The sequence below is a fragment of the Metopolophium dirhodum genome, chromosome 5, assembly GCF_019925205.1.
Source record: "Metopolophium dirhodum isolate CAU chromosome 5, ASM1992520v1, whole genome shotgun sequence".
Classification (NCBI taxonomy): Eukaryota; Metazoa; Arthropoda; class Insecta; order Hemiptera; family Aphididae; genus Metopolophium; species Metopolophium dirhodum.
The window spans coordinates 24,925,246-24,950,163 of record NC_083564.1 but is presented as its reverse complement, the minus strand read 5'-3'; the positions used below and the strand labels follow the sequence as shown (position 1 = coordinate 24,950,163).

The 24,918-nt window shown below is 27.5% G+C and overlaps 1 protein-coding gene across 9 annotated transcripts in view; it reads right to left on the bottom strand.

Annotated features, from left to right (window-relative positions):
- Positions 1 to 677: 677 nt before the first annotated feature.
- Positions 678 to 24,918, bottom strand: part of LOC132945886 (ras-related protein Rab-37) — a 29,231-nt gene continuing 4,990 nt past the window's right edge. For 3 of the 9 annotated variants that reach the window (XM_061015690.1, XM_061015694.1, XM_061015689.1), the window contains 7 exons: positions 23,716 to 23,931; positions 23,279 to 23,389; positions 9,786 to 9,896; positions 9,075 to 9,183; positions 6,627 to 6,737; positions 6,384 to 6,528; positions 1,883 to 6,184 (listed from right to left, as the gene is read on the bottom strand). In XM_061015690.1, coding sequence (XP_060871673.1) covers positions 6,076 to 6,184; positions 6,384 to 6,528; positions 6,627 to 6,737; positions 9,075 to 9,183; positions 9,786 to 9,896; positions 23,279 to 23,389; positions 23,716 to 23,931 — 912 coding nt within the window. In that variant the 3' untranslated portion in view covers positions 1,883 to 6,075. Of the gene's footprint in view, positions 1,563 to 1,881; positions 6,185 to 6,383; positions 6,529 to 6,626; positions 6,738 to 9,074; positions 9,184 to 9,785; positions 9,897 to 14,004; positions 14,617 to 23,278; positions 23,390 to 23,715; positions 23,932 to 24,753; positions 24,777 to 24,918 lie in introns of those variants that run through there. The other 6 variants (XM_061015692.1, XM_061015695.1, XM_061015691.1 and 3 more) reach the window with 6 other exon arrangements.

The following is a 24,918-nucleotide window of genomic DNA, read 5'->3' as shown; positions in this document are numbered from 1 at the left end:
TGGAAATTTGATAGGTTAAATGGGTAAATTATATTTGATGTTCGTATATTGGGAAAATCAAAGTTATAAAATTCTGAAAATGTAATGATGATATTTCCAAAAGATTGAGAAAATTGGATCTTGTTTTATATAACTATTAAATAATAAGTCTATTTTAACCAATTTCATATTGTATCATATTTTATCAACTGTAATATAACAATTGTGTTCCATATGGAGTTTAAGGGTTTTTTGGAGGGAGTATGATCAGACACTGTATATGGACGGACTACGGATATATTACTAAAAATATATCCCCTCCCCAAGCAAACTCCTAATATTGGCTAATTATACCACTGACTTAGTGACTATAATGAATCTGTTAAATTAAAAACAAATCAATAAATAATTGTATACAAAAAACGAATCTTAGCGAAGAAATGAACGATTTGTCAGTCTCTAATATACGTACTTAATACATATACCTTGTACCTTATAGAAGATATTTATTAATATTTGATGTATTTTTGAATAGCAATAATAATATAGATAAAATTGTTTTGAAATATCCAATTTTGGAAGCATTTTAACTCAAAATATATTAAGGAATTGTGTCCATCAAGCATTTTTGATATTTTTGGATTGATATAAAATTTTAAGAATAACCAACTCCTGTAAAACATTATTAAGTTGGTACATTTTCAAGTTTTTTGATTTTGACAGAGAAAATATTTTTAAACACTGTTTATACAAAAAGAAAATTAAAGAATTGAAAAATAGGTAAGTATATAAATTTAAGTTTATATTTTTACTAAATTCACCAAAGTCATGAACATTTGTAAATTATTTTGTTTTTTAGAACTCGTAACATAAATACACATACCAATAAAAAGCGGTTCCATAAAATAAAATATATAGTCATTTATTCAGTAGGTAGGCTAACCCATTTAACGCATTACTTTTAAATTTTCATCAATAACACTAATGTAGTTACGTTGCATTAATTGATTTTTAATGAAAGAGTAATTTAAATAATTTAATTGTAAGTACTTTTATTCAGTGCAACAACTATAATCAATAATGAGTATTTTGGATGTAACAATAGTGTAGGGCGTATACGAATACCTACTTTTAAAAAGTAATAAAAAAACCAACACTGAACACATAATATGCATATTAATAGGTTTTATGTGCTATATACATCAATAAATTGCTCTGCGTAAATACTAACGAGTTAATTCATTAACACTCATTCGTTACAAATGTTGATATGACGAATATTGGGTTTTGGGTATTATTCTTTGGTACGGCGTATAATATGACGTATCGGTGATGGACAGTCGACACGTACGTTGTGTGGCCGCGAGTTTGGAGTCAGGAGTTCTCCGCGTAATCGAAAATCAGATTATTCCGAACGCATGCAAGTATGAATGCCTCCTATTGGCGCCTGACATATAATTTTAAGCGCGTACTGACATAATGTTTTGTTTAAATGTCGATTTCATCAATGTCGGCACACCAAAATATGTTCATGGAGCAAAATTAGAAAATGTATTTTATTTTATTTTTCATCGGAAATTTACCTGCACACATAAATAACAAATTATTACAATATCATATTTTGTTGTTTTACCGCAGTCTGCAATATTCAACTAAACAATACTATTAGTATATAATTTATGACTAGTAAATAGCTAAGCAAACGTCAAGCATAAAATACTGTCAGTACTCAGTAGTGAAATGACTATATTTTTTATAGATTTTGGGCTCCCAACACTATGGTATAGCCAGACTGACATTGGACGTTGTATATAAATACCTCGATATATATATATATATATATAAATTATTATGTATAATATAATATGTCAAGTAAAAAAAAAAAACAAAAGGTATAAAAACCATGCACATACAACAGTACGATGGCAGTATATTTTAAATATATTTAATAATTCACTCATTTTTTAAATACAAAAATGGTATTAGTTAATGGTAATATTATAAAAATCAATATATACTAATTTATTAAATATATTATTTTTGATAAAAAAAAAAATATACATGTATATTATACAACGTTAAATTAAAAACAATAACAATATCGTATTATTAAAATAATACAAGTTATAACAACAATAGTTCCTATACATGCGGCATCCATACAAATAAATATAAATACTATTTAAATTATTAACACATTAATGATTTTTGTTGTCTTAATAACTATTACTACATGTCTACATAACATATTTTAATATTATATATTTATATTATTGTAGTCAGTAAAAAATAACTGTTCCTGGTAATTATTGTTACTTGGTTTACGAATTTATTATTATTAAAATTATCTTACGTCATTGGTATCAATCACTACCTATATATTTTACCTATATTCTTTTGTAATAAATATTTTGGAAACAACAAACTATTTAATATTAAATTGCTTATATTCATATTTTTGTCAGACAACAATATTATAAAATAATAACCAGCCAGTTTTAGTGGTATAGATTCATCTCGGCGATTAGGTATCGAATGACGAATAAAACGAAATAGATATACAATAAGTCAGTATGCATAGTAAATAAACAGCTATTTGTATTCGTCATGTGTAGAAACTCATTTTTGAATTCTTCGTGTATCCAGTTTATTGTTTTTGAAAATCTATAGATTAGACGTATGTAATGAATCAACCAAATACAAGCATTATAATAATATATAAACTATACTTTATTTTTATTTTAAATAATCATAGCTATAATTATAAATACAATAATTATTTATATATTTTAGAATAAGTTTGTTTATTTGCCATTATGTATTAGTATCGGCCAACAATAGCTAAATAGTTTTCAATTGTTCATATTATTATTATAGTTATTAATATTAAGTCTACAAGCGTAATGATACAATTTTGTAGCTTAATTTAATTAACTAATAAGGCTTATGTTTACTAGGCAGTAGGTACATCTAATGACTATTAATAGACAAATAAATACAATTCAATAGGAACAACAGTTAGAAAATAAAAATGTGTGTGTGATTTTGAAACATAATACCACTGACAAGTAAATGACGGTTTTATATTTACGTATTACATTTTTTAACTAAAATAATTTTGGCTGTCGTTTTGGGTATCTAGTTATCTACTATATACAGTTCTTTATAGTTTATACCTGTTGGTGCGACTACCTGCCACAATGCTACGACATCATTCTCTGCAAGTTGCAACTATGGAGTACGAGTACTCCTATTAATGGTGATATAGACATAAGTCACAATAATTGTATTAAAATAAGTCACTCTACTGTATGGTAATTGTTGAGATAACCTCGCCATGGACTGATAATAGATATTGTTTTAAATTTGAATTCGATGATAAATCATTGTATACGACAAACGTTTTTGAGCCGAGACGGTATATTATCATATGTTTAATATGTATTTTTGGTATTTTAAGGTGGCTGTAAGAATTAAGAACAACTTACGAAGAATCTCGCATTTGATGTTCAAGCCTTAGCTATTAAAGTTAAAAATGTTGTTGATTATTAATTAAAAAATAATTTATGAATTTTCGAATTTTGTTGAATTTTCTTAAAATTTAAACTTCAACCTCTTTTTAAAAAAATAGTGACAATGGATATTTTAATTACAAATAGAAAAAAATTATGATGAACCATGAACGTTGTAATGAAATGTTAAGCTATTTTTTCCTTACAAATAAAATTGTATCAATAAATTACGTAATGAAAATAAAAATTAAAATTAAAAAATTAAAATATCTATAACAACTATAGCATAGAAAGAGGCAAATTATATTGAAAATCATGTTAATAAACATTTATGGTGTAAAATTAAAGTCACTACAGTTATTACATTTGAATCAATTTTGTCAAAAACAAGTATTGATCAAAAATTCCATCCCCCGCTTATTTATTATGAAAAGTATTAGGAATTTAACTTTTGACTCTTCAAAATACCAGCAAGATCGAATTTTCAACCAGAATCCATTCTTGAAGTTGAAGATTGAAACATTTTTACTATTCTAAAAATGTATTAACTGATGACAGATAAAAAAAATTAATATTGAAAAAACAGACTCATCATTTTAAACCAATGCATTCATCGCTCCACTCGGAATATAAAATTAAAATTGGACGAGTGTTCATTAGAATATTATTTTTCATTGACGTGGCAATTTACAATGTTCTTGAAAAGGAGGTTAGGCAAATGAAATATATTCATATTAATTTAAAATTTAAAAAAAAAAATGTTTTAATAAGTTATAAATGTGTTTTTATTAGTTTTCTGGTTTTATAAGCCATATATATTATTTACATTTGTATTTTTAAATAAAGTCCTTAGGGTAGGTAGGTATGCGTAGGGTAGTCATGATATTTAGAACAATGTGGTAGATAGTCGTGATAACAGGAAAGTTCCTTGCATATTTGTATTTTCCATAATATATATGCTATTATATGATTTAATTTTTAAAACACACAACATATACAGGGTATACATATAATTTTTATTTTATGTTGATCAATTGTGAACGTTTTACAGAAATTAAAACTACAAATGAATATAGATAATCGACCCTCAGTTTTCCAACTCTCAATTCAATAGGAATTAAAAAAAAAAACGAGTTGTTATTAATAATGTTGAGTTAATATTCTGAGAGTCCATTGTATTTATTGACATAAATACTATTGAAATACATTGAAATTTTAAATGCTATTTAAAACTTTTTATTGAAAACAATATTGAGCAAATACCTGGATGTTTATACTTTATACCTGTTTGGCTTAGGAAAATTGTTGTTAAATAATATAAATAACAAACTTGGTTGATTGTTGAACAATTAAGTGTTATATCATATATCTATTATATATTTTATATTCTATATCTAATATCTATACTAACAATTACTATACAACTTAATATAGTCAAATCAATTTTATTATTATCGCGTGTATTACCCAAACATACAAATAAAAGCCTACATAAATTGTTTAATTTAAAAATTATATAAATACACAATATACTACTCGTAGGTAGTTACGTATAAATATTAACGGTTATAGTTTATAATACTAAAAAATAAGCGATTTAAATAGTTTCAAGCTAGACTATAGATTATTTTTTAAATTATTATATTGGTATTCTTATTTTCACATTTGAATACAGATTAATAATGAATCAGTCTGTTAAACGTGCTCATGTCACAGAATCAGCATGACCGTAGTTTGTAGTTAATAGTTATAAACACAGTTATTTTTCATTATGAAAATAATACAACACTTATCTACATTTTGGGTAGGCAAACATTATTAAAATTTCAGTACCTTCCTAAGTTAATACTTATATAGGCTATAGGCAGGTATAATATTAATACTACTACAGGTAGCATTATATCAGCACTAATTGCCAATTGGTGGAAATCATATTTATCTGTTCCCTGTGTTGACTTCACGTTTTACTAGCATTATAGTATGGCCGAGTTACGTTGATGTATTATATACAATACTTATTGTCTAGGTATTAAGGATTAGGACATATTATAGGCACTAGCAACCGTATATATTTTACTAAATATGCAATATTCGCAATTTCCGTAAATTAATAGTTATAGTTTGGGCACAAAACACAAACTATTTTAAGTCATTATGAACAACAATTATAGTTTGTTGCGGACGTTATACGTTGTATAATCATAATGTCGAGAGTTCTACAAATTTGAACAGAATAAATTTGATACAATAAACAAACGCCAACACAGAAAAACAAAAAGTATGGTTTCATTGGTTTCTAATAAATATATTGCATGTTCAATAATGAAACAAGCATTTCAGTATTTTAATTGTATTTATAAAATTTGTAATATACATTCAAATTATATATATATATATTATGTATATTATATATCTACCATTCTTAACAAAGAATGCTCAAGCTTAAAATTATATAACATAAATACATAGGTAATTTAATTAAAATTGTTCCATTTCGACTCTCTACTTTCATATTTTTTATTTTGGAACTTTTTTATTGATTACATTGAGTAATTTCGACCTTTATACTTTACCATAAAATGTATTATGCTGTAGAGCATGCTGGACAATTGGATTTAGTTTGTTCTTTCACATAATCTTGTACATTAAAAGATCCTTTTTTTTCAATCCCTGTTTTTTTGAATAATAACTCCCTAAAATTGTAAACGTAATATACATATTAAAATATAAAAAGGGTATCCGGGTATATGATAAATTATCATAATTATAATTATTCATATATATTCTCTGGTTCCACTTTGTTACATATACATTTTTAGTATTTTTACAGTCATAGATTGATTGTATATGTATATATAATAATTAATAATCATGTTATAGTCTAATAGATACCTCGCAACAGCCATAAAAGCGATTTCGACATTAAAACCAGATTTAGCAGAAGTCTCCATAAAAGTGACTGAATATTCCTTGGCCAATTGTTCTCCGTCTTCTCTTTTCACCATTCTATCGTTTAGACTGCAATCAGCTTTATTTCCTAAATATAAATTATCATTAGATTAAACTTAAGTACAGTGCACATCTGAAATCAATAAGTATAAAAAGTATTATAGTTAAGTTTGGATATATATATACCTATTAACATTATGACTACTTGATCATTAGCGTAATCTCGAATTTCACTCAACCACGCTCGTATGTTGTCAAAACTTACTTTGTTAGTTACATCGTACAAAAGTAAAAGTGCTGTAATACAAACGTAAATTAGATAATAAATTATTTACCGTACACATTATACAATATATGCAAGCAGTATGCTTCTTGAATTAAAATAAAGCAATAATTAATGAGAAATGTTATTAAATATTATTTTAGTTTAGAATAGGTACCTATTTTAATGCGGAAAGATTTAAGAAAATATGTGGTAAACACATGCGTATACTTTTGAAACTAGGTTCATATTATTTTGAACAAATTGGATTTAAAAATTCGTAATGGTAGTTGATTATTTTATTTTTCAGAAGTAAATAACCGTACATTTAATGATAATTGATAAATTAAATAATAAATAAATACAAGTATACCTACTTAAATTGGAATTTAAAATATTAGTTCTTGTCATATAAAAAACCTAATTTGTAATCATTTTTAAAAATTTTATATTTGAAATTTAATAACGCTGTGAATTGTAGAAGCTATATTACATAAGGTACAGTTACCCAGTTTACACAGTATAACTCAGTATACCTAAGTCATAATATTATGGATGAGTGTTTTTTTGCCAGATCAATATGTTATATATTGTTATTGTGTGGTATACTAAATAAATATATCAATATTTTATATCACTTATATTCAATTAATTAAAAACCCTTATGATATTGTATTTTGATCATAATAAATTATTATTATATGTGCCCATTTTCAAAATAACAATTTCGTAAGTATACGCCTATATTTGTTTCCAATAAATAATAATTATATTATATACTAATATAAAGTAATATAAGTAAAAAAAATATGTAGCTTAGAATTTTTGACGAAAACTTATTCCAGTTATTTTTCAAGTATATCTATTATTTACCCATTAAAAAAAAAAATATTTTCCATTTTTTAGCTAGTACCTAAGATATGGGTACAATTTTTAACGTCAACCTATAATTTATTTTTATTTTGAACCGATGACATGGAAGTATATCTATTTAACTATTACTCTTCGCCCAAACAATTGTCCACCAGTCAAACTTTGTAACCAATTATTACCCCAAACCAACCAAGTTAAATACTTAGGACTCATTTTCGACAAAAGGTTAACTTGGAAAGACCACATATTCGACAAAAGAAAGAAACTAAACTCCAGATTACATCTACTACGTCCTCTCTTACGATCAAATTTAAACCTTAAACTCAAAATCCTTCTCTACAAAATGTTGATTTTTCCTCTATGGTATTATGGTATTCAAATTTGGGGCAGCGCCGCCCCAAATAACATTCAAACAATTCAATCATTTCAATCCATCTTCCTTCGCACTTTTACAATATCCCCCTGGTATGTAAGTAACAAAACCCTTCACTCTGACCTGAGAATAAATTACGTAAACCAAGTCACTAAAACTGCTTACCAAAAACTCCACAAAAAATTTAGCTACCATAGTAACCCCAACATTAGTTATCTTGCTTCTCAACACATCCCTGACAACCCCCCACGAAGACTCAAACGAAAATGGGTAAGAGACCTCCTCCATTAATTAATAAAATACCCAAGTAGGTAGCTCCATTGGGAGCCCTCCTACACCATGCCATTTTTCATGTTATATAATCCTCTTCATTATTATTACTTGTTGTACTTAATTGTATAGTTGTATATTTTCTTATTAAATAAAAAAAAAAAAAAACTATTACTACTCCACTTGTTGCCCAATTTTTAATTTTAATTTATATGTATACTATATCAATTTTAAATTTAAAACGGTTTTACATAATATGTAGACATGTTGTAAATAACAGTTAAATATATAATTATAATTGTATAATACATTTCCTATAATCCTATACGACCATTATCCAATGAATTATACCTAATTTAATATGACGGCCCACCCACATATGTTGTCTCTGTTTTACAATTGTATAACACGGAATATTTAATCAGTTCTAATTTTGTGTTTTTAGTTTTAATATTTGAGTTAACTAACCAATTATCAAACTTAGAGTTACGAACATCATCCGTGGTTTCTCGTTGGTTTTTATAATATTTACATTTTCAAGCGAGTTATGAGCATTTTTTAATTTTAATATTTTACATAACTAATAACTTGCTTAAAATTATATCATATCGTAAGTAACCAACAAGTTAACACGAATAATGTTCTTACATATTTTATGGCTGATAATAGGTCACTCTAATATTCAACTTAACAACACGAAATTGGAATTACTAAACGTAAATTGTGGTATGTTAAGCGTTAGTAAGATGGAGACAACACATAGGGTACGCCGTGATCTTAACGTGTGTAATTTATCATATCCGTTTTTAATTTATGTATGATTATTGATTTAACTTATAACAATATGATTACTTACCATGGGCATCTCTATAATATGCGTGTGTTACGCTTCTAAATCGTTCTTGACCCGCAGTGTCCCAAATCTGTAGCTTAACTTTGGAGTCGTCGACAGATATAATTTTATTCTGAAACAGATAATTGTTGATTGTGTTTTAAAGTAAAAGTACAAACCACATGTTCACAGAAAAAAAAACATTTGATGTATGTAAGGAAAAAAAATGTAATTTCATTAGTCATTAAAAATATTTAAACACATCAACTACGTTATCCAACTGTTATTATTTGACTTTGCCTCGTGTACAGTATAATGATCTTAAAATCGCGATAAATGATCAAGGTACAGGTGCTTCTCCTGGTTATTCATAGTTTAGAAAATAATAATATTAATAAAAAATACGTCAATTTTATATAGGGTACCTGCAGCAACAAATGAGTTACCACATGTTCACAGCAACTGTCTAAATAATACCGTCTATACCTATACGACGCAGCGCGACGTCTACATTATCTTATCACACGTGCATGTTGTATTATAATTTAATGTTATTATATACGGGTTGATTAAATTTTTTAGGTCACGTACAAATTGCTATTATGATAATTTTAGTAATCATAATATCATTCATAATGCTCGTCGGTAAAACAATAGTATTTATAGTCTTTCTATGCATTTGTATGCGAGACGATCAATGATTTAACAAGATCCGAAGCCGATCGTCGTTCTCACCCTGAAATCTACACCGACGGTAGAAATATAATTGCCACCCAAGAACATATCGTCCCTGAAACGGACCAACAGGCAAGTCTTCCCAACTCCGGAATCGCCGAGTACCATCACCTAAAAATCAAATATTGCAGCAGTTAATACTAAAATATAAACTAATCAAAATTATGTTATTTTATGAAGAGAAGAACACGGCTCTATATGGTTCTGGGAAAGTATAGAAAGGCATAGTTAACCTATACTGTATAGGCTATATAAATGTTTAATGTAGAATACAACTTGGTGTTTACATCGCAATTATCGTGTGCCGGCAGTTACAGGGTTAAAGTTATAAACTATAACTATATAAGATGGTTTATCGTATAATAAGAAAATTAATAAATAACAATAATGCATTATTATATTGCACACTTGATATTCTACAAAAATGAAGTCGGTCGAAAGCCGGCAGGTTTGAAGAGTGGGTTGTGAATCCGACCAAGTGTAATTGGGAGCATGAGATCCACATAGTTATAACAGGAATTTAACTTATACCTATGTCCTATTGTACTCTTTGCAGTCTTGTAATATAATATGTAAAATTGATAATAATGATTTCACTGCAATGTTTCGTACACAGTATAATATATTAATATACAACTATGTATATACACCTATACATTTTATGAAAAAGCATGGTCTTGTGTCATAGCTTGTTAGGCTAATTGCATGTTAAAATAAAGTTATATTATATAGGATAGGTAGTCGTAGTTATGCAAAATACATTTTTAAACGCACTGAAGATCCGCAATATTGTATAATATTAGATAATGGATACAGCTATTCTCCACAGTTTAATATATAAAGGTTCTTATTATTTTTCGTTATTTCAAGATAATTTATTACCTTATAATTTAAGATAAATTGAATGGCTGTTTTTCAAGTTATTATAAGTTATAACATCGTTGATTCAACGTCAAAATTATTTAACATCTAAAACTGATTAACATGTCTAAAACAAAGTTCCTTTATACATATATATATCACCTATAGAGTGTGTTTTCAGTCAATGATAAAGATGTTACATTGTTACTGCCAAATATATATTGTATATTTGTATCAATGAATGAAATTGAAACGTCTGTAATATCAAACATTTTGAATAACTTCTCCCTAGCTATTATTTGTTGAACAAATAACAATCGATATTTCTGCAATGATAAAAACGTATATTTCGTGTATCTACAGCAATATTCGGATACTATTCTATATCGTAAGAATGTATTATTTTGAATTTCGAAAATAAAGAATAATGAGTAATCATGAATATCTTACATACCTATATTTTTTTTGATATTGATAATTAACTAAATATATTTATAATTAATTGAAAAAAAAACCTAAAACATATCCAAATTAACAAAATAATATGGGTTTCTAATGATTTCTTTAACATTTTATAAAATAAAGGTATAATAATAGTAGATTACTAGAGTACTCGTATTAGTAATAAGGCTTATCACTTATAAGTATCTCAATTTCTTAAGATTGGTTTACAAATTTAACATTATGATTTGTGAACTTTACTCATGGTCTGTTTGTTTCTGTTATTTTTATTATTTTTTTATTCTTGTATTTCGTCTTTCTCCAAATAATAGTTGGTAAACAATAATTTCTGTTAAAATCTCATTAAAATGATAAAAAAAAGTATCAATACTTTAGTCTTATAGTATGATATAATTATAATCATAGTATATACTCTATAGATAAGGTTTTTAATTAATTAAATATTCAGTTAATAGTTCATTGTACCTTGTTAATTTATTGTTATTAATAAATGTATAATTTTCGTAATATTTAACTCATTATGGATACATAAATTTAAAAACATGTCAATTAGGCAGGTCACAAAAGGGTATTTGACTTGTATAGTTGATCATCTACTCTGCAGTTATAAATTATAAATAACAAAATGGGAAACATAACACCTGCGGGCGGCGGCACTTTGTGTGATGATATTATTAGTAAAGAATCAAAAAAAAAAATTTCCGCATAAAATAATAGTTTAATATCACAAGTGTTATAAAAATAGCAATCCAATAGGCAATAAACTCAATTTTTGATTTTATTTTTTCATGTTAAGCTTATTATATGCCTTGTTATTGACGTACTCGTGGGGTTGTACGCTATAGTTGTTATGTTAGAAAACGATGTGCATGTAATGTGCAAACAAATTGTTTAGATAATTATTATTATTGGGGTCAAATAAAAATAAACTTTTAAGTTGTTCTGCTGGATTATCTGATAATCCAAAAAATATAATACACTATAATATGTATATATGGCATGTAAATGATATGAATTTAATACGAAGCTTTTCTTAGCATATTATTCAATGGAGCGTACTTCAGAGGGGTAATCCCACCCGTGGACTGAAAAAAAGGTACGATCTTCAACCGTCATATAGACTCTAGATTATATCGGGGATATTTGAAAAATAAGTTGGGAATTATTGTGAGTTATCCGGTGGACATAATATTGTATTCGGTACATGGCGGAATACAAATATTGTGTCCGTAATATCCAGGAAGAAATGAAATCCAGTAACAAAGAAATTACCACAGTACCTACTACTGCAATACTGCAGCTATGCCAGTGCTCCGATATTTATTTACACGCCTTAATAATAAAATAACAAATGGTAGTATTATGTTAGAAATAACGCGAGTCGTGTGTTTAGTATGATTCTATAATATAATATGTATTGCTGTCTATACATTATAACATTATGTATACAGCGTCTAAATTGAAAAATAATATAACAGAGGTAGGTATTTGATTGAACATATTTTAAACAGAGTTTAAAGTATTTTTATGGGTGCTCCCCTTAGTGGTGCCAATAGGAGGGGCTTACCCATCCAAAATCACTCAAAACCCCTCAAAAAATAAATATTATAATTTAAGAAAAATGTTCTTTGGGCTTGAGCCCCACTTAAACATTTTTTATATTTGCACCACTGGCTCCCCTCACCAATCCAACTATTGTTGATTTTAAAAATAATGAAAATGTATACATTATACCTACGTTAAAAGTAATACTATGTAATTTACTAATGTCTTATACATATTAAATTATTCAAATTAATTAAGTACACTATAGCAATTAAAGATAATATGTTAAACAAAAGTACCGATGTAGGCACTTATTTTTAAATTTGAAAACAATGATGAATAATTGCATATGAACAACGATTCTGAGGTTGGCTTATCTCAAATAGTGTCACCAAGTTTTGATTAAAAACGTACGAGTATTTGCTTCACCTATAACTTGTCGTTTTAATGCAGTCTTGTAAAAAAACTATTGGGAAAATAAAAATATCAAAGTGCCATCTTTAAAGTGCCATCTGTGCTCAATTTTCAGTCTATATAGAGAAGGGGCATGAAAGTTTTAGAACTTTTTTACCACCCGTAAAAGTATTATAACCTATAAAAATGATAAATCATTGTGATACCATTAGCATCCCCTGCTCTGTTCCGAATATAACATGTCAATTTATTAAGAAACCTTTTAGTTTATTAACTTAGTTGTTTTAATTAATAATTATAAAAATAAATTGTTTAAAAACAAAACTTCAATTTAAGATATAATGTATTCTTTAAAAAAGTTTCAAAAATTTCTAAAGAAATCTGCATAACAGTTATAACGCATTTTTGTAGAGATTAGTATTTACACGATGACACGTTTTAGAAAGCATAAAATATTTTGATTATCAGACCTAATAGTTAATATCATTGTTTAGTGCGGTATTTTGGAGTAGTTAAAAGTTCAAAGGGCTTTGTGGAGCACTTCTATATAGAGCAGCAAAACAAAATCGTTTAAACAATAATAGTCAGCACTTGTTTAATGTTTTTAAAATAATTTAAAACCTTTCTCGGGTTGACCTGCAGCAGTTTGCAGCAGTTTGCAGCAGTTTGCAGCAGTTTGCAGCAACCTGCTTCTCTCCATACTCTCCCAGTTCAAACCGTTGCTGCTTATTTTAACCCAAACATAATATATATTATAATAAAATGTTACAACTATGTACTTAATTAAATTCTATGTACCTATGTAATATAATATAATATAATAATATGTGCTATTATGACTGCGAGTGGGTACATTAATACCCTCGAAGACCTTATACCAGGATACGTGCAAATACTGAAAGTCTATAAAGTATAAATCATGCGTTAATTTACTTACTTTGAAGAACCAATCGCAGATGGAATCGGGATGCGGTTGAAACGTCGTCCTCTGCGAGGTCTTGCAGGCGGCCGCCTTTTGCCGTAAAGTCGACGACGAAGACGACGCGGCTGCTGCGGCGGCCGCCACGACGCTGGCCCAACCGTTCGGACACTGCTTCTCCGGCTCGTCCTCCAGGTTGGCGGACGTTCTTCGCTTGGACACGATCCGCCGTTCGAACACCCGGTCGGTAGACGACATCGCGTGCGTGCGTGATATTATAATATTATATTGTCGGCGCGATGTAAATGTAAATAAAATAATTGCGGACGCAACGCAGTCGTTTCACTGCACTTTTGCGAACATTTCGGGCTCGCTTGCACTAGGTATATAATATAATAATATGTATAATATTATTACAATTTATAAACAACACTTACACGATAATTTTTCGTAAAAATGAAAAAATAACGGTCAAGTACTCAAGCACGATGACGACAAAGATAAACGCCGAGCGCGTCTATACGCGGTCTGCGTATTGCGCGGTGCCGCGAAGAGGACCTTCGATAAGCGACAGCGGCGGCGTCTGACGACACATGCGCTGCTGGCGGCACGCGAACTGTTGCGACGGTCCTATATCTGAACACTTGTGGCGCGCGCGGAAACTTTTCAACCAGCGTCCCTCCATCCCTCCATCTCGCCAGCCGACGACGCCGCCGCGTGCGCGCGAGTGTGAACGTGCGTTACGCGCGCACACGTACACACATACGCATCGCATTTCACGATACGAACTTTTCGCCAACGGCGCGCGCGAGCTTATGGCTTTCCCGGGCGTATCCATAGTGACCGTCTGGGGGCTAATGATGCGCGTCCCGTCGCGTATATATCTATCGCTCGCGGGTACATCACGTTATTATTGCGAATTTGCGACTATAATACTATACTATTATATATACTATATATATAATATATTATATTATATTATACTACATTGCACGCGTTACGTAACGTCGCAAATTCGTTGTATATTATTATAAGTAATATAATATATATACGCATCGGAAGTCGGCAATAACGGCCAAATTAAAATAGGCTTTAATTTAGTAAAAATTAATTTTATTATAGCACAATTAATTCATTTTAGACAAAATTAAATTTTTTTTTTAATACCTGTATGAGGTATTTCGGCTATTAATAAGGATACTATAGCGGTAGTAATAGATATTTTTATTTGTGACCCTGAGTCCAATAATTCATATAAATATTCGTTACTCTCATATCTAACATACAGCTTCAAAGCGTAATAAAAGTTTAAGATAATGATCCCGAAAGATGAAGTCCAAACGTCCAATAGTCAATAGGTACCTATATTTTAATAACGTGTGTTTGTTAAAATTATATTATTTCAGTCTCAACAGTACGCCCTTAAATCTATAGCTTTATATTTTAATAATTTATAAATTATTTGGTTTGGATATATAACATCATTACCTATATGGCTGAAACTAATATTAATTAGTCAAACACACAAACAATAACAAAAAAAAAATTGTGTTTGAATGGGTTCAATACTGTTTAAACAACCATAACCGTCGATGTTGTACGAAACGCAATTTATTAAATTTCCAGGATAGATCAAAAACTGATTCATAACATAAATCCCTGAAATTAAGGGGATACGTTAGTTAGTCCCTCATCGTTATTTTTGGAAAAGACATGAAGTTAAAAATGCTAAAAAGTTAGTTACAAAATATTGGTGGTGTTGGTCCGGAGTTGATCTTACAATATTAGGGGGCCGGATTCACACGTAGGTACCATATATTTTATTTATATTGACTTTTATTTTATTACAATATTATGTATTATGGTTTTGCTATTTTATTACATGATTTAAAACGAACGATGTACATTTTTCAATTTTCTCTGACCGCTTTAGAACTTGGTAATATTTTTCTGGACATATTTTTCTTCAGTCATTTTTACCAAGATTCATACATATCATACCACCTATACCTACATATATATATATAAGAGATAATATATGTTTCGTATAATATTGTTTTATATAATATGAATCAACCAAAATTAAGTGCTGATATAGTTCGCCGTCATACCTAATATGTATACTGTATATTCAATTTATACCTATATTATTGTTCGTTGTTTTATGCGTGGGATGTCCGCAAACTCTTAATACAGGCGGGTCCAAAAGGAGTATGATACAATATGTATGTATATAATGTATACCTATACATACTCTGCAGCCAGTGGTAACTTAATAATCGAACTATAATTGCGGGAAACGCGTTTACCAGCATGCTAATATTATTATTGTATACGCGAGTATAGACGGGGTTTTTAGTTTTTTCTAAAAGGGTCTCACAGCAGCTCCCTTATAGTATTATTATACTTCACGCCGTCGGCCGCGGCGTATTACTATATCCATAATATAATAACGTATTACATTATTACAATGTGCAGTGTGTAGGTATAATAGTAATATAATATTATGTTATAAATCGTTTACGTGACAAACTTGAATAAAATGTCCAGAGAATGACCGTTGCTACGATTCTACCTGCTACACCATTGTGCAGTGCAGTCATGGTGGACATTTTTTTGAGTGGCATGTATAATAGCCAATAGGTAATTATTAATTTATATAGTAATATGTTGTTAGCAAGAATTGATGAATTTACAACTTGATCAGTTTTTTATGCTTTTAAATTTGTATTTTAAAGTTTAAACAGAGAAAGAGGTGCATGGTTTTGTACATCATAATATATGATTTATAAACGATTTATAAAGGTAGACAAACTTATGAATAATCTTGTATTACATTTTCAAATCTTAGATTTAAAAAGAAAAATTTTTATGAATTCTCAACTCAAAATAATTTGCTAATTTTCGTGATTTTTCCGTATTTTGTCAAAATTTGAACTTTAAATGCTTATAAATAAAAACTGTGAATTTTCAAGCTTTTTACCCAACAAATAATGTTTTATTGACATTCATAGAAAAAAAGACTAGTAAAATTGGAAACAGAAAATGTTAAACATCACACATAACTAAAAAGCTGCCCGTCGGTTTTTGGGAAGGCTAATGAAAAATGTTGTGGGCTGAAATTCCCCCCTTCATTTTCGACTCCACCCTGTTAATATCACATTAACAATATTACATGTATAGATAAAAAAAAATTGTAACACAATAATTTAATTTTAACTTTAACTTTTAGTGCCAAATTTCTGCAGATTTTTAAGAATTTTTTATGTAAGAGTGTAAGACTAAGCAGTTTCTAAGTAAATATTTGTATTTTATGTCATAAAATACAAAATATATTTTTACACTTGTCTTATACTACTATATTTTTGGAGAAAAATCAATAATTATCAGACGAAATTATAGGTTTACTAAAGTACAAAACTTTATTTGACTATATTCATCTTGTTTTTTATGTTTTAATTCCCTTATAATATATACCTATCTAATATTTATTTTTGTGTAATAGCAGTTGGTTGCTGGTATATACTTAAACCCACAATTCAGTAAATTTTATGACAACATTTTGTTAGAATAAAATACAAATATTTTTATTTCCAAGTAATATTGTTTTTATCCTATTTTTGATACACTTGATTTATATTTTTGTCATCTTTTTTCAATTTCATTCAGACGTGCCGAGTTTATAAATGATAATAGACTTGTAAAGAATACATTTTTTCCGTATTTTGATTAAATATTAAAATACTATTCGGAATACGAACTCAATAACTTCAATTTTCAAATAATATATCTAGAATATTAATTCAAATACCCAAAAAGCTGAACAGGATACAGAGACAGGGTAATATTAAAGTATTATACATTCGTCCTGCATAGCTAACTAAGACGTAGGATACTGGTATATTATTACTATACATTTGGATTCAATGATAAACCAGAATTGAAATAAAGATTCTGAGAATAGATCAACTTATTACCATTGTAGTTTTAAAGTTTTTAGTGATAAAAATGTATAATAAATTGACGATAGATGATTTTGATTATTTTGAACATTTATTGAATAAAGTAATGTTTATACGAGTAGAATAAGCCTTATAACGTTGTATTAAAGAGTCAATTCTTAATACCCACAGGCCATAAATCAAATTTAAATAAACAGATGGCAATCCTCGATATTATTTGTCTCTATTCTGTCAATAGTATGATACTCATCAATCTGCTAGACACACTGTATACACGGCTTGTGGCTCACATTTGTCTCATATCTTAGTTCCAAAATCCATATAAATACCAGTACTTGGGCCCTTAAGTTATTAAGTCTCATTAAACAAAACGCTTGAGAATTAAAGCTTTCTACACCCAAATCACTATAATAATTATACTGTGCACCTGTCTGACCAATATTAGAATATGAGTCAGTTATTTACTTATATGTAGAGACCGGATTTTTATGTTTTTACATATATTTACTGAGAGTATGCAGCTCCAATTGGATAAGCTTTCTCGACGATTCATTTACCTATGATATTATACAACATTTTTTATCGCATAAAAAAGAATATTTTGTAAAAACATGTTTTAGGAATATATTGCCATATTGGGTTCAAATTTGAATATCTTATAAAAATCTAATAGATAATAAAAAATTTTTTATTTTTATTATTTAAAACTCGTTATTATTATTATTTTTTGAGTTCATAAGGCTGAATTATTTAAGTTTTAATTATTTTAAAACATAATATTATTCTGTTAATTAACTATATGCAATTATTTTTTATTTTTTGTTTTAGTATTATTATTTTTTAATTCATAAGTTTGTGTTACAACAGTTAAATATATAGGTACACCACTACACCAGTATGGCAGTATATCACCATATTATAGATTAAATATATCTAACTGTTTATTTTTATTTGTTTTTTCAGTGTTTAATACATTTTTATGAAAAAGAATATTTTTTCATAAAATAATATTTTTGAATATAAAAGATTATTTTGATGAAATTGTAGAGCATAGAAGCATCTTATTTTCAAGATTTTAAACGCATATAAATCCGGTCTCTACTTATATGGAACCCTTAGACTGTTGCTGATAGGTAATACATACTGGAACGTGCTCAATGTACATTTTTATTTTTTGCTAGTATTACATTAAATGTATACCTTGCTCACCAGCTCACGGTCATGGTCCAGTTCTCCATAAGCTTAATTATTTAGCATTCGTTGTAGATCGCCGACATGCTCCCAACGTTTCATTCCTTCAAAAACCCATCTCTGATTCCATTGATTCTCACTCTATTCTTTCTCTCATTAATTTTAAAGTACCAAACCGCAGCACTCGTAAAACACTATCCCATTTCTTATACCTCTCCAGTCTGCTAATTATTTGAAAAACGCGAGGCTTTTCGTTCGTATCATGGAACTTACCGAAGATCCATAATTTCATTTAGTTTGAAATATCTGTTACTTTAGTATTTTATAACATGTTAACATTTATTCATTTATTTATTGAGTTTTTTTCCGGACAAGCCCTTATACAGAAACAAATAACAATAATCTAGAACAACCAAAAATAAAATAATACATACAATGATATTTTAGTTTAGATTAAGTAGGTACTGAGACATAATAATGTGACACATATAATAATGGATTTTAATTTGAAAATATAAATAGAGCTTTTGTTTTAAAACATTCGCGGGACATAAAAAGAAATCGACATCATTACAAATTAGACTACATAGCAAAATCCCTCTCGGGAAAAAAGAATCAGAGCTCATTTTTTTTTAAATAGTTACAGAAAAATAAATTTGAATTTCTAATCGAATAATTGTGAGTAAAAATACTCATCTTACTTAATAAATCAGGACAATCAATATTATTATTAAGAAGATCATAAGTGAATAAGATATCAGATAGCTTATGTCTAACCACACATGGCTGAGTTAATGTCAACCAATTTGTACCTTATTTAACTATATTGGACTCAATTCTGTATTCCATTAATAAATAAATAAATAATTACATATGAAAAACAAATCTGATCGGAGACGGTCCGTCAGCCTATATACGTATTCTAAGGACATTTTATAGTAAATTTATATTGCTGTTTGTGATTTATTTTTCTATTTGTAATAATATACTAATACGTGGTAAGTTAAACTAACATTGATTATGCCAACAACTAATCGAATTATTATACAATATTAATATTATTACTATTACTATTATTTCATATAATATTACTAGTTGTTACTTGTTGCCAGTTGGCTGTCATAAACTTATAAGTTAATATCGGCGTCCGGCGTATACCTGCCGTAGAACATTGTGAATAGATTCGTGTATAAATAGCTTAAAATTAGTTTAAATATTTTGAAATCTTCATTGTGTTTAGAAAGTTATAATTTAAGGCATTTAAGCCATAATGTAATATGTTTCAATTTTCTAGGGTTAATATTTTTTTAATTACATCAAGCTAACAAAAATCATATGACTTTATTGTGTGAATATTTTTACAATACCTATCGTCAAAATTTGATCTGAAATCACTCATACAATTTTTATGTGGCGTTACATTAAACTTTTTTTTTTTAATTCTTGTAAAAAAACTTTGCATTCTATTTTCAAACTTCCTTAGTCACAAACAAAAATTTCATTATACATAAATTCAAAAAAAGTCGAAAACTTCAAATGTATATAAACATCACAAAAGGAGCAAACATATTTTCAAAATTATATCATGTCTAGAAAATGCCAATATAAATATTTGTTGAAAAGTGAAGTCTGTATAATACAGTTATTCATTTTTGAATTACAGTAAAAAACTGATGACACACACAAATATCACATCATTGTTACGCTCAGAATCTAAAATCATTATAATTCAAAAATGTTAAACTATGATCCCTTCAAAAATAAAAAAGGTCACTAATAATAAATTATTTATTTAAGTTAAATAACTATGAAATAATTGTATGATTAAAAGTATTGAAAAATACTATTTTCATTAAATTATATTATATATAACTTAGATACACTACATTTATATAGTAAGTACTATCATAGGTGGAAATGTGGTAGTAGCCCCAAAACTCAGCCCCCCAAATTATGTTGTATTTCATGTGAAAATATATGATATAAATTTACTAATTGTATAGTATATTATATTATTATAAAAAAAAATTTTAGATTACAATATGTCGTAATTTTGAGGGCTCAATAGGACTCTGATTTAACGCTTGGTAAATAATGCTTAGAATCTGATAATACAAACGTATTATCATTTATTATGATTATTTTGATACTATACTTAGATATACATAGCCCGTGTTTGATACTATTCATCATCAATGATATAATAACATCTATGTACTATAGATCTACTACTTATCTACTACTTCAAAATCGTTTTAACACAATTGTAATTCTTAATATTGAAAAGGATATTGTAAAACATATTGACAATGACAGCATAATTAACAAATTTGCAAAAAAAATAGAACGATTTTTTTACAATAATTTGAATAAATTATATTCTTTTAATGATATTTCGTTGTTGTATTTATCTGTACTTACAGGCTGTTAAATGTGTTATGATTCAATTTAATAAAATAGTCGACTCAATGAGGTTTATGTTTCGATTTCCATCATATTAATTGAAAAAGGTTTTTTTTTTAGTTAATTTAGCCCCCCAGAAATTCCAATGGATTTCCGCCTGTGGGTACTATGTATAGTAGGCACCAACTTAACTGTGAATAACGTTCCCTAAAATGTATTTATTAAAATATATTAATTTTAAAATCAGAGTTTAGGAAATATGGTTTGACAATAGTGAAAAATATTTTTGTTAGTATGATTTAAAAGGCCAAATGCAGGGCTGACGTTTCAACATTTGACAGATGTTTTAAAAATGTCAGTACCTACCTATATTTTTTTTAAGAAAATCTTGTAAAACATATAAGATATAACGGAGCGAAGTGAATACAATGCAAGTGTGATTTATTTAAGTTTAAAACATTTTCGTATAATCTGATCTCACTCTCAGAAATCAGAATCGTTGACTTATTATATATATATCATGGTTTTCGGCTGCATACTAATTGCGTCCCGAAGACAACTAATCGGGATCTAATCCAAATTGCCGCCTGAGTTATGCGTTATATTCGAGTTGCATCCCGATTAATATTTAGGTACCATTTTAATATGTATCTTGTGTCTATCATAGACGATAGACATCTATAAATTATAATATTATTTATTGTAATAATAACAACGACGACTATTATGCGAACTACTATAATTATAGCTGTCAGGCTTTCAAAATTTCGACGGTATAATACGTTTTATAGACTACATTACACATTTACACATCCAAATATATTTGTGTTCATCGAATATCGATGTTTTGAAAAATATGCAATAAGATATACGTATATAAGCCTATAAGAAATGCTCCTTAGATAATGTCAAAACATATATTATATAATATTACTATACTAATATATAGTAGACAAAGAGGCATTAATATTAATATTTAAATATTTTGATACACTTATAGAAAAAAACCAAATTAATAAGTTCAAAATTACAAAAAAAAATTCAAATAAGTTTTAGCGTTGCCTTAATATGCCACAATATGACATTATCAGAAAAAAAATACAATACAATAATGTATAATAAACAGTTAAAAAACATTTAAAAATAAAAGTAATAAAAATAAAAAAGCCTTCAAGTATAGGTAACCTAGGTTGCCAAACAATTATTTTTATAACAATATAAACATTTTAACAAATGTTGATTTGGAAATTTTTTTTCAATTATTTTAAAAAGTATTGAGAATTTTCAATTTTGACCTTTTTTTTAAATAAATTTTAAATATTACATCATTGTAAAATCAATACATTCATCGTTCCACTCAGAATCTAAAATAAAAATAATAGTAATTGTATAATCTTATTGACTTGTTGTACTTTTAGTATAGGTATGCAAAATAATTATTAAATTTATAAATGATTAGAATAATACAGTATATATAGGCATATTAAATCATATTGGGTCATCAGCGTATGTATACTGACCATAGGCTTAAGTGCTCAACCCATATACAATACAAATAATTGAATACAACAGTGATATTATTTACCCATATTATAATGTACCTACCTAAGACGCGAGTATTATGGTGGCAATAATAATTATAATATAATAAAATTCTTAATATATAAATAAAGACTATTCACTTTAAATTTCAATATCAAAATATAGTTTAATCGTTCAATGTTTATTGTACTTACTGTAAAACCTATACCGACGGTAGCAGAAAAGTTCCCAGTCTGAAATTTTCCAGTGTCAAATTTGACCAATAGTGATGTTTTCCCCACTCCACTGTCGCCTAATAAAATAGTCTGAAATATGAATATTAATTAGCAAAGTTATTTTAACTTTAAAATAAGAACATATTATGTATAATGCATATCTATATTTTATGTATGTCAATAACGTTTAAAAATAGTAATTGCAACATATTTTCCAATCTAAATACCTAAATTTCTGTTATAATGTAATACCGATGTAAGATGTCGGTAATGTTGGTATACCTATTATTAAAAGTTATTATTTTACGAAAAGGGATAAATAAATAATATTTGTTTTCCATAGTTCATTTATTTTTAATATTTGAATACTATTAAGAACTTTGTACAAAAGTTTTTAAATAAATATATTTTTTCACCTTGTGTACAATTTTTAAGGATGGATCCGAAGGCTTTCTTGTGGTACTTGGGGGCTTATAATCCCTGTACCCAGTCGTCGAAGGCCTTTTATCATAATTCGGGTCTGTAGTGGATAGGTTTTTGGTGTTTTGGTTAACTTCAGCCTCTTCGATGCTTTCGAATACGTCGTCACTTATGTTGTCATGTAGTGACATCGCTAACACCGGTGTTTTTATCTAAAAATTAATGTAGTTTTAGTGAGTTATCAATCAAATTAACAAATCAAACATTAATATTTAATACATATTATACTAATTTTTTATGAATATTTATTTAAATAATAAGATAAAAAAGTTAGAATTTGTTAAATAAATTATGAATATTGTCACTACAAATCTACAATCAATACGGTATAATTTAATATAGGTAGGTTGTAATTTATTACATCAATTGCAGTTTGTTAACATATTTTTTATCTTAATTCGTAAAATAATGTCATAAGTTTTAAATTCCTAAATAGTTTATTTATACTATACCTATAACCTTCAAAAATATACATAATAATGGTCGGGTAATAATTTCTCAACAAAATATTTGCTAAAATATACATATTGTATTAATGTATTATAATGTAATACGAAACGTTTATAAACGACATAAACAATAAAGGTAACATATAAAATTATAAATTACAATTAAATATTAGTTGTGCCCTAGCACGTAAGACATGCCTATTGCCTACAATCTACATGTTATGAATTATTATGACACATCAGCTGGTGTCTAAAAAGTATAAACGTTTGTGTTTGGTACCTATTTCAAATAAGCTTTACATTTTAGAATTACTATTAAGTATTAACTAAATATGAAATATTACAAAAAACAGTTTAAAACAAAAAATAAAACACTGCATATTGTACTCAGGGTAAATGCATTGAAGTTGTAACTATTAAAATACAATGCATTTTATAAGTAGGTAATAATTGATAAGAATAATATTAAAAATAAAATAATATTTGATTTAGTTGTTTGAAATGTTGTAAAAACGAATACTATACCAAGTATATTCATACATGTACAACCAATTGCCAAAAGTAAATACAAATAATTATAAGTCAATTAGTGATATTATATTATTATGTTTATATATTGTGTATATAATTGTATGTTACATAAACATATATATTATATATTATATATAATAATATGTATATTGTATACAT